This window comes from Poecilia latipinna, unplaced genomic scaffold, assembly GCF_001443285.1.
Source record: "Poecilia latipinna isolate Pla-1442-1.1 unplaced genomic scaffold, P_latipinna-1.0 Scaffold624, whole genome shotgun sequence".
Lineage (NCBI taxonomy): Eukaryota > Metazoa > Chordata > Actinopteri > Cyprinodontiformes > Poeciliidae > Poecilia > Poecilia latipinna.
This window is the reverse complement of record NW_015113240.1, coordinates 105,193-117,010: the sequence shown is the minus strand read 5'-3', so window position 1 is coordinate 117,010 and position 11,818 is coordinate 105,193. Positions and strand designations below refer to the sequence as shown.

Sequence of the window (11,818 nt, the reverse complement as noted above, 5' to 3'; positions counted from 1 at the left end):
CCCCAACCTTTTTTTTGAAAAAGAAGAAATTTTTTTTGGCAAAAAAACCCAACCCCCCCCCCCCCCCAAAAAAAAAAAAAAAAAAAAAAAACACACTTTTTATTGTGCAATAACAGTCTTATATATGTCCCCAAGGACCTCAAGTCAGCAGAGAACTAACACGGGTCACTGGGTTCAAAAGTCGTCACCTGTGTTTTCTTTTCATTACAATGTTAAAAATTCAAGCGCACTTTAATCTCGTTGAGGCATGCCAGGAGATGTTTTATGGCTTCAAAGAAAATACATTTGGCAGTCATCAGCATAGCAATGAAATGGGATCTTGTGTCTTCTGAATATTGAGCCCAAAGGTAGTAAATGATGTGGTTGAACAAGTTTTTTATCCAACCTTAGCTAGCCTAGCGACAGTCCTAGCTTGCTAGCAAGATGTGCTTCTTAACCCCAAACCGGTTGCTCTCAATGAAGCGCAGAGCTTAGCTGGGGTTGTCATGGAAACGATGTGCATGCCATCTTATTTGATTTACTTTATCGTCATTCCACAAAGACATGACAACGAATTTGGCAACAAAGCATCATTGTTTGGCTACCAGAGTACACAGAAAAAAATACTGAAAAACTACAAGTGTGACTAAAAATGCATGTAAATATATAGAAATCTAGAATAAGCATACAAATAGATTTAAAATGCTTATACATGTTTCTTTCTAGTTTGGAAGGACAAACTAGAAAGACAAATGTTGGTAAAAGTGGTTCATTTCCAGTTTAGTTGAGTTATTTGGACTTATCAGAACCACTTGGAGAATACGCAACAGTATTTACTGAAATTGATCCAAATAAAAAGTATGGCAGGCGTCACCTGTTCAGTACCTTTAACTGTACGTCTATAAATAAAGAAGGGGAATGGATTGAGTGTTTTTGATGCCAACTGCTCTGTGAAATTATATAATAGCCTTCGTAGGGGTGTTTGCTTTCAATCTGGCAAGGCGTAAAGCAGCGACTGCCAAGTAACCTGACCAGCTTTGCTCCCAGACATCAGATGAAATCAGAAGGGAAAGTTGCATGTGTTGGATATGACTTTTACAAAGTAAGTCCGACATAGTTTTAAAGCTAAAACTTTAAGGGTTTTAAGCTAATCCTCGTGAAAATAAAACGTACCCAATTCACTCCTCATGTGTAGACAGCTATAATTTGCATTGTAAGCTTTCTAATATTTGGTCTAGAGAAGTAGGTGTTATGCTGTAAAACAATGTAATTTATCTACAATAAGTACTTTCTATATGAATCCTACAGATGTGAACATTTCTGTTGTAAAGTGTACTTAAATTAATGAAACAAATAAAAGGTTTGCATTGCAGTCAACAGGATGATTTAAGCGCACGTGCAAAAACTGCTGTCACGAATAGCGTGGCTATCTGATGATACAACTATTACGAAGAATTACGAATGAATGTCTTTCTTTTCTGAAGTGGCAAGTACACTGTGTAAAAATGGCCAATGTGAGAAGATTTTTCTCAACTTCTTCATCTAAAGATCTTACCTCATTAAAGCTTAAAGGCAACTGGAGTGAAAATTTGCCTGTCAAAGGCGGAAAAGCCTCAACTGCAGCGTCAGGAACAGAGTCCAGTATCTGCAACTGAACACCAACCCATCTACACATCGTACCATCCATGAATCTTAAAGCAGTTTGTTCATACAGTGTCTTATGTATTTGTGCCTTAGCAATCGTAGCATGACCTTCTGATCAATAAGCAGCATGCTGTAAGAGTTCTGAGTTGGGGATTTGAACCGGATTGAACAGAACCAGCACAGAGACAGTCCACGCTCTCCTCAGTCCGTCCTGCAAGAGATGCTCGCTGTTGCATCAAGTCAAAGCTATTCCTGTCCTGCCTCACGAATAGTAATCAACCAGGCCGGTAGCCCTGAGATCAGCGGAGTAATCCTACACCGCTAACAGGGTTTACATTTTCAACCCTGATGGCCTTTAAACATGGCAAATTGTTCACAATCTATCATCCTCCCTGGAGTGAGTTCATGGTTGTTTTTTTTCTTCTTCAAGTTCTTAAGTCTGCAGCAACTTTGCACGGTCACTGAAACCCAAGCGCCAGTAGGAAACGGGACAAGTGGAAAGTGCCCCGTCACTAATGTTCCACCGGCAGCCGGTGACTCAACCCTCTTAAAGGCTGCAGGGTCAGGCAAATCCCTGAGGATGCGTCTGAGACACTGACACCTGGTGTTCACACCGTGCAACTGTCCAGATTGCATTGAACAGTTCAGGGTTGGCAGGTTTTATGCTCTGCAGATAGCGAGAGGTTTCTGATACGGGCGGCGGTCCAGGGTGGTTTCTCTTCTAGGGCGGCGGGAGCATCGTTGTTTGCTTTTAACTGCTTAGAACGACATGTTTGGTTTTCAGCGCAAAATATTCAAGTTTTTAAGACTTTAATTCTAAAACTAAACCACGACAGGGGGAAGTAAAACTATGACGTTGTGATGTAACGTGTGAAATAGCCATTAACTGTTAGAGGTGTTGCTTCTCATCAGAATGTTTCACAAACTGTCAAGACACGGTGAAAGTTTTGACAAATATGTAAAAAATATATATTTCTTTTTTTATGTTTTTTTTTTTTTAAATAAAAGTTGCGTACTGCAGCTTTACTCCGGCTCGTGATGAAGAATGACGATATATTTTACTTTCTCAGACTACTCTGTTCATGACTTCGGCGACCTCAGCTTCCACCTCCCGGAGACGGACGAGCCCCACATGAACGTGAAGTCCCCGAGAAGCGTGGGCGGCGCCAACCAAAAGTTATCCCGCGCAGTGAGCAGAGCTGTCGGCGCCGGGCACACTGTGGTCATGTTGGGGGGAGATCACAGGTATTTATCTCCAAAAAAGAAAGAGAGAGAGAGAAAACAGCACTACACGGAGCACAGAATATTCTGCGCGGAGCTCAAACTGCAAACATTTACGACTGCTTCTGACCTTTTGCAGCCTCGCTATTGGTTCAGTGAGCGGCCACGCTCAGCAGTGCCCCGATCTGTGTGTCATCTGGGTCGACGCTCATGCAGATATAAACACGCCCATGACGTCGCCGTCAGGAAACCTCCACGGCCAGCCTGTGGCGTTCATGCTCAAAGAGCTGCAGGACAAGGTGAGAAGGGTGGCGAGGGCAAAAAAAACTCAGGCCAGGACATTTCTGAGCTTCTAAAGTTGAAGATTTTCTGGGGAAAAAAACCTCAGAAATAGTTTGAAAAAGTTGAAAAATTTTTTACTTTTGAATTTCCAAGGTTTTTTTTTTTCTCGAATATTTCTGAATCTCAACATTTCTGATTTTTTATCAGCAAATTTTCAACTTTTCAAACTCAGAAATGTCCACTGTTCTTTTCTAGAAAACTTTGGGGATTAATCTCAAAATTTCTGATTTTTTTTTTGGAACTCCTTGCTTTTTCTAGAAAATCTCAGATTCTCTAGATAAATTTCCCAGGAAATTTACCCTTCTATTTTTCGTTCTACTTTAACCTGCAGTTGTAACTTCATGGCAGTAAAGTAGCTCGCAAAACTATTCATAGCCCTTTAATCTTTATCACATGACAGTTTAAAATGACAACCTTTAAGTTTGGTGTTTTATGTGATAAACCAACACAAAGTACTGTATAATTTTTTTTATGTTTTTTTTACGTTTTACACAAATTCGAATCCAAAATGTGGGAAGTGTCTGTGTCAGTGCTTCATAGACCCGCCTTTCACCAAGCTGAAAGTTTTGCCCGTATGTCTTTGCTAAGCAACTTAGTTCTGAAATGTGCTTTCATCCAAAGCATTTTGTTGCGGTTTTCTTTTAGCATTATCAGCATTTATCTTATTTTATCTGCTCTTCAACTCTGAAGAATTTCCTCATTCCTCATCCCACAGCAGATCCAACATGTTGGTGGCAGCGTTGGGACTTGCAGTGTAATTTTTCTACCACAAACAGCATCTTGTATGTAGGCCAAGCAACATAAGGCATGTGGTGGAGTCTACTTATTGAAGAGATTATGTAATGTTGGGGTTCCAAAATAAAAATGGCTGAAGAGAAACGCACACCACAGTTTACATATTTTTTTAAAAATTATTTCTAATCAAAATCCTGAAAAATTATTTATTTTTTTGTTTTTTTCTTATTTCCTTGTTTCAGAGTTCTAGTTATGAATTTAATAACATTGTTTCCATCTACACCCCCAGATTCCTGATATTCCTGGGTTCTCTTGGACTAAACCGTTCCTCTCTTCACGGGATCTGGTGTACGTCGGACTACGGGACGTCGACCCTGGAGAGCAGTGAGTACCTGAGTACCTGCTTCTACTTAAAATATCTTTGATGTGAAACAGATTTTTGCTTCATGCAAGCATTGCAAAAAAACTTCATTTGTACATTTTGTTTCAGCCACATCCTAAAGAACCTGGGCATCCAGTACTTCACCATGAGGGATATTGACAGACTCGGCATCCAGAGGGTCATGGAAGTCGCTCTGGACCATCTTCTGGCAAGGTAGCGAATACCTACCGACCACGATCGGTGTGCTGATTCAAATTCAAAGACACCTTGAATTCACCTTTTTGCCTTTACCTGCAGGAAACAGCGACCGATCCACTTAAGCTTCGACATCGACGCGTTCGACCCGTCTCTGGCTCCTGCCACAGGAACACCGGTCAACGGCGGATTGACCTACAGAGAGGGGATCTACCTGGCAGAGGAGATTCACAACACAGGTACCAGCGTCTGCAACAACAGTCCTGTATAACCGTGTAGATCCTTGACTTTGGAGTTCAACATGTTCCTGTGTCGATGCGTAGGACTGCTGTCGGCCATCGACCTGGTGGAAGTGAACCCCCTCCTGGGGGCAAACCAGGAAGCGGTGGAGGCCACCGCGTCCCTAGCGGTGGACGTCATCGCGTCGTCCCTGGGCCAGACGAGAGAGGGCGCTCATGCCTCCATCCCTACGGAGAAAAGCGACACGGAGCAGCTCTGCCTCTGAGAGCCTCGAGAATCGAGAGCTGTCTGAACTTTAAGCCATGCCTGATCATTCCATTGTTTTTACTTTCTGCTGTTGTTTAAACTGGTGAAAAACAAGGAAATTTCTGGTTTCAAAAGCAAAAGAACAAAACGAAAAGGCTTTAAAAGTCTTCATATGGGTCGTGCTGAGGAAAGCCTTTAACGTGATTTGTAAGGACTGGACGATTTGATGAAACTGCTGCTTGTCTGAAAAGCAATACTAATCCACTTTTATTTGTAGGAAGTGTTTTTAAAAAATAAGGAGGTACCTGCCTCAAAGGCATGACATAGTTTCACTTTCTTTAAAGTTCACAGTCTGATGTGAACTCTCATTGTTTCGTGGCTGTGCCAGATAGTCTAAAACTACTGTAGTAATGTCACTTTTTACTTTTGGACCAGCTGTAGTTACTGTATTGAGTTTACATTGGTACCAGTACATGCACTTTAAATATTTCAATAAATATTTCAATAAATAAATATCATTAAAAAAACAACATTTAGCATTCACTCAAACGCTGGGGAAAAAAAAATACATATAATGTATTCACATTAGACCTGTGGTCGTTTGTTGCTTCTGCTCTGAGATCAAGACTTAATGATTATTTACAAAGGAAACTTACTTTGGTCTTCCATGATGAATGTGAATAAATGTTGGTTTGTATACCTCTCCTGTTGTCTCTTTATTTTTAGTTTCATGAAACCGTCTCTGCGAGCAGGCAGATGTCTGACAAAAAGTCTAACGTTAGAGGAAAAGGAGAAACTCAACCCTTACATTGGGTTGTTCGTGTGTTTCATAATGTTTTGGTGCCGGCACAAATGGATACGGTCCCCTTATTCAAGGCCACCTGTGTTATAAACCCAAGACAAACTGGGAAAGAGTCCATCTGAAATCACTCTGTCAGTGTAATTCTTAGTCCTATTTGTGCAACAGAAGAACAGATGTTTGAAATTACTTTCTTCTTTGTATTAGCAATAGCAACTCCCAGAACACGTTGTACAGAAGGTTCCTGTTCAATCTAAATGTTTACCCTCCCAGTCTCCTCTTTTCAAAGTTCACAGTCAGTACCTTATTCCTGTGAGGAAGGATAGACTGACAGATTGGTGGCTGATTAGTATGACTGATGATGGACGGTAGAGAAAGCTTGACCAATTGATGGATATAATGACTGATGGATGGACAAACACTTCAGGGAGTGTCTTTTATTTTTTTGTCTTTCCTTACTTAATCAAAACTAGAAAATACTTTAATTTCTCGACTCTTGCCCCCAGAAATATCTTTTTTGCCAAATAAACCCGAGTGGGGACAATATTGTTGTCCTTGACAACAGGTTAGGGGTTTGGACTTGTGGCTAAGAAACCCTTAGATCTCTATTGGGATTTTGTTATGCAACAGATTGGATCGCTCTTTGCCAGCCACCTGGAGAAGACTGAGTGTGAGACTGACGGCATAAACGTCTGTGTGTACATCAACATCCCCACCGGAACAGTGAGATGGATCCCTTATAACAAACCCTGGATCGCCAGTGAACTAAAGGAACTGTTAAGAAAAAGCCTTCAGGCAGCAAGACAGAGTTATTGATGAGCATACAGAAGCAGCTTAACATCAATATTAGAGTGAGCAAGGAGATGGATAGGATGAATATAGAGAATAAACTGCAATGATGAAGATCACAGGCTTCAAGCAAAAGGAGGATCAGATAGATGGAAGTATGAACAGAGCAAATGAGCTGAACACATTCTTCAACAGATGTAGTTCAGAAAAAAACTCTTGAATGTCCAGAAAGACACAGATGGAGGACTCAACTTGTTTATGGGACAGAATGTCTCACAAACAACGTTTAGTATTCACTCAAGTGCTGGGAGAAAAATATACATATGATGTATTATATTAGACTTGCAGTATTTTGTTGCCTTCACTTTGACAAATCAGATATTAGGTTTTAGACTGAAACTGTACATTCCATGGACATAGATGGTGAAATATTTGATTGTGCTGAATCTACATCATGAAGGTAATATTTAAAAAAAACATTAAATATATTTTTTATAAAAGATAAAAAAATATTAAATACATTTTTGATTAAAAAAATTAAAATATTAAATATACTTTGATAAAAGAATTATACTTTTAATATTTTAATTTAAAAATAAAATAAATATTTTTATTTAATTAAATATTACAATTAAATATAATTTTGAATTTTTTTTTTTTTAAATAAAACCTCAAGATTTCTAAAGCGCCTGATAACATCAAAAACTCGAACGGATTCGTGAGTCATGGAAACATTTTTCTTATCCTGGAAAATTCAAGTGAGGTCATTTAAATGTATTTAAATCAGTTGTTATGCAACCCTCATGTTTACAGCCCACATAAAACCAGGTCACCAAACATGCTTTTATTCTCGTCATGTTTCCAGGAAAGCTGGACAAGGAAAACGAAGGCAGATGTGCCGCTTCACTAGCAGCGCACCAGAAATAGCCTTATCAATGCTCATTTGAGAGTAAATTTCATAGTAGCAAATGTTACTTCTCCACCGGTGTGTAAATCCACAGTGGGTAAAAACACTGGGTAAAATGCCATCTGAGGTCAAACATGATATTTAATTACATGAACACTTTTAAATAAGGACTCCTGAGAGTACACTGATTAGATGTACAGTTATTATAAGAATAAAGCAGCTGCATGAAGACCTCCCATTCACTCACAGTTCACATTCAGCATCTAATGGATTTGGGGGCTTTGCTCCGATTTGAAAAACCGGCACAACGCTACAAAACTAATTCAGCTGGTGTCAATTCTGTGATTTCTACGTCGGTCAGTTTTCACTTTCCTTTAACTATACACAAGGAGGGTTGACACAGCTTTGTGGCGCCCGGCGCACATGTCCAGATCATCGTCCCGCTGGACATCACTGGCGTTAAGAGATGGCTAGAAGAGCGCAAATGTCAGTTCGGGGTCGTTTCTGCGGGTTTGGTCCATCAACGGCTTTGAATATTCAACAACCTCGTCCCAATAGCCAGCAGATACACACCCAGTCTTAGAAAGAATTCATCGCTTCGAAGGAGTCGCAGGAACAACAGACGAGTATTATTGCTACCGAACACCTGAAAGAGACAGTGTTTAGTTTAACATCCGCAGGGCTTTGCTCTGGATTCAGAGCTCCGCCTGTTTGCAGATGACATTGTTCTCTTCATTTGCGGAAGAACTTCAGGTAGATCACAGCGCCCAGAATGCCCAGCTCCATCAGAATGATGACAGCCAACAGCAGCTTGTTCGTCATCAGGCTAGAGGACGGGAAGGAAGCACACAAAAAGAAACTCTGGTTACATTTCGGTGAACGTCTATGAAGGAAATCAAAACAAAACATAAGAATGAAGAAGAACTCCATGATCGTGATGTGAAGCCTTAAGCTCTGGGAGTCACGAGGATGTAGCAGTATTTTGTTTTCTTTGGATGAATTATTTTGTCCAAGAATATCCTTAATATTCAAGTAAAATAAGATTTTGACTAATATTCAATCTGACATGTCAATTTTTTTCAAATTAAAGTGAGAAAGCAAGACGAAAATTATTAGTTGAATCATCTGCTGAAACTGAAATAGTTTCTTTAGATGTGCATTACTGGATTCAAATTACAATATAGTTGATTTATAGTAACTTTACTAAGGCAGAGACGTATAAACAATCGCAAAGGAAAATATACAATTTTACATGCTGGTAGAAATACGTAAAATGTCTTAAAAATTATTATTTTTTATTTTAGTAGAATAATCTAGTTTACAAAAACGGTTTAATTTGATCATTTTTATTTAGAGAGAGGACATTTTTGTCCACTCTCTTCAGTGTGTCTGAAGACAGACTGCTGAACCATTTCTGTGTATTTTTTGATTGTTATCCTACAGCAACCATTTTTATTCTTGTTAGGAGAGAATGAACATTAGGTAAAGTCTTTTTACTTTTCATTTTCAGATATCCTCTCTTTGTTTGACACCAAACCCTCCCAGAGTGTTTTGCTGTTGTTCTGTTTGGGATTCTCACTACAAACTGTGGCAAGACGTTTGTTGTGATTCCATTTTTTAAACGGCTGTTGTTTATCTGACTGTACATACGGACAGGATAAACCAAGTAGCTCATTTGTTTTATCTCTTCTCTATGTTTCTGTGGCAGTTTCACCCAACCCCCCCCCCCATTTCGAAGAGTTGCTAACAAAACTCGTCATTTTTATATCAGAGGGGGAAAAATGACATAAAAAAAAAATACATTAGTTCTTCTAATGTCCAGTATTTTCTTATCAGCTTAAAAAAAAAACAAATGTAAAAATTAGAGGAAACTGAAAAGCAATTTATGTCAATAAAAGATGAATTTATGTTAAGGCTGCTTAAGCGTCATTATTAACCGGGGAGTTAATCTGCGTGGTGTTACTCACCGTCGTGACATGGCACGGAGGATTTTCCTACTCCGGCTGAGGTTCTCTCCTGTATTCATCAGCTGAACAGAGAAAAAACAAAACACATTTTAAATAAGACGTTTAACATGTCGTTGTCTAGCAACAACATCACAGTCGGTTTCTCCTCTACTATCATGCACTCGTTGCCACCCAGATACATTTTCCTGGATAAATGCCACCTTTAAACTGAAGCCATGTCTGACAGGCTGTCTACTCACTCTGTCTCTGGTTCGGTCCAGCTGCTCCCTCTGCTCTCCCAGCTCCTCAATAATATCCGTGCCGATCTGATCCGTCTCTGCAGCGATGCGCTGGCTTCGCTCGATGCTCTGGCTGGCGTTGTTCAGGTACTCTGTTCCCTGGAGTAAAAGAGCTCTCTGCGACTGCAAGTGTGTCTGCAGAGGTAGACAAAAGCGGCATTGTCAAAACGGGGTGAATTAGATTCAATTTGGAAAAAAAAAAAAAAAAGATCTGAGAGCGAGTGTTTTCGATTAGCTGGGAAATTTGATGCTCACACTTTGTTGATTTTGAGATGAGTAAATGCTCGGATGACTTCCCTGGACTGTCTGGGACGAGGAGCTGAACCCCGGCGCCGCGGTTTTCATGTCCCTCTGCAGCTTGCCGAGATCCCTGCGGTAGAGGCGCAGCTTTGCACTCATCGCGTTTCTGTATGAAGAAGGAGCACCACGCAACTCCTCTTCCATTCCTTGTAACTGGGAAAAAAAAAAAAAGATGAGCGACGCCACGAAACAAGGGAAGATCTGACTCTCTAGATGATTAACTCAACCTACTTTGTAGCTACAAGCTTTCTAATTTAAAGGGGCAGGACATTTTCAGTGTTCAAAGGAAGTATTCACACCCCACTTTTACAAATATTGTTGCTTTGCAAAGACAAACATTGGATTTTACTAACATTAATGAAATATATTAGCACTAAATAAGGCATTTTTGTGAAATGAAAAGAAAGGCTACTTGGGTTTTGACAACAAAAAATTTGGGAAAAACTGTGGGAGGCAATTGTATTCATCCCCCTTCACTCTAAATACGATTCACTGCAACCTATTAACTTAGTAAGTAATGATGGCAGTTCCAAAGAAGCTGGTCAGAGTTGATGAGAAGATGGACTGAGTTAAATTAGGGCTGCACAATGCAAAGTCTTTGATGAATATTGACTGCGATGAACATGTATTTTCCTCACTACTCTCTTAATTTTAGTATATTACTAATTAACATTAAATAAGTGTGGACATAAAGAATAATAGAGGTTCTCACAAATGGTGAAATATAAATAGATCATAACTCTTAAAGGGTAAAACACTGTATTCTCAAAAATACTTTTAAAAAAATACAGTAACTGTCTTTCTCAAACTTTATCGAGACATACCCTCCCCCCCAAAAAAAGACTTGAGGTTGACATTGAAAGAAGGCTCTACAAAGCACTGGCCCAAATGGACAGAACAGAAATGCACTCCACACTTTCCAGATTTTTATTTTACATTAATTTCATTCTACCTTACAATTATGCTTGGTGTTGGTCTATCAAATAAAATCCCAATAAGTACGTTGAATTTCTTGGTTCATATATGACAGATTGTCACGAAAGTAACTGCTTATGGAAAAAAAAGAAGCATACAAGTCAAATTTTATCCAAGATAAAGAGACATGTTCCAATTTACTGCATTTAAAAGGTAAACAGACAGTAACTCACCACTTCCTCAGCCTCTCCTTGTCTCTCATCAAATGTCCTCACCAGCCTCTTCCTCTCCTCTGCATAGACAGCATAAATTCAACGCTCACAGGACAGAATACCTTTTAAATTAATCATGCTAGCTGGTTGTTTACAGTGTTTACCTCCGTGGCTTGTCAAAGCCCTCTCCGGAATTAGCTTCATCTCATCATACAGCGACCTGTACATCTCATGCAGCTTCTCAAACTCTTCTGACGACATTTTTACTTTAAACTTAAGTCCGCTGGGGCTTATTTAGAGACTCCGGCTTTTCAAACAAAACAACAACAATTACGAGCTCGAGTAAATCTGACAGTTTTGCTTTGGTTATAATCAGAACCCCGAGACTCTTCCGCATGATGGCCCGCGTGACCCGCAGCGCCTTGAACTTCTCAACAAAAATCTAAATGTTATATGGTTAGGTGTTAAATATGGTAAATTTAAAATTTTATATTGATGATAGCTTTTAATATAAATTTAATAATAATGCTGTTAAAAAGTAGCGTGAAAGAACTGAGGATTTTTGTTTTAATCAGGCACTAACGCGGGCAACCGTTGTGAAAATCTTTGGGAAGTGTAGTCTTCTAGAAAGTGTAGGTTTATCACAGTATTTCCTCTTGTTTATACT

At 39.5% G+C, this 11,818-nt stretch overlaps 2 protein-coding genes across 2 annotated transcripts in view; one reads left to right on the top strand and one right to left on the bottom strand.

Moving 5' to 3' along the window:
- arg2 (arginase 2) overlaps positions 1–5,688 on the top strand; it is an 11,630-nt gene extending 5,942 nt beyond the window's left edge. The window contains exons 3-8 of the mRNA XM_015043303.1: positions 2,694–2,868; positions 2,984–3,143; positions 4,211–4,305; positions 4,412–4,516; positions 4,601–4,737; positions 4,822–5,688. Coding sequence (XP_014898789.1) covers positions 2,694–2,868; positions 2,984–3,143; positions 4,211–4,305; positions 4,412–4,516; positions 4,601–4,737; positions 4,822–5,003 — 854 coding nt within the window. The 3' untranslated portion in view covers positions 5,004–5,688. The remainder of the gene's footprint in view (positions 1–2,693; positions 2,869–2,983; positions 3,144–4,210; positions 4,306–4,411; positions 4,517–4,600; positions 4,738–4,821) is intronic.
- A 1,713-nt stretch (positions 5,689–7,401) lies between these two features.
- vti1b (vesicle transport through interaction with t-SNAREs 1B) lies at positions 7,402–11,567 on the bottom strand. The gene is made up of 6 exons (XM_015043297.1): positions 11,316–11,567; positions 11,173–11,231; positions 9,980–10,177; positions 9,686–9,859; positions 9,447–9,508; positions 7,402–8,305 (listed from the first exon to the last, which is right to left on the bottom strand). The coding sequence occupies exons 1-6, from the start codon at positions 11,410–11,412 to the stop codon at positions 8,212–8,214; spliced, it is 684 nt and encodes a 227-aa protein (XP_014898783.1). The 5' UTR covers positions 11,413–11,567; the 3' UTR covers positions 7,402–8,211.
- Between the last annotated feature and the right edge of the window lie 251 nt (positions 11,568–11,818).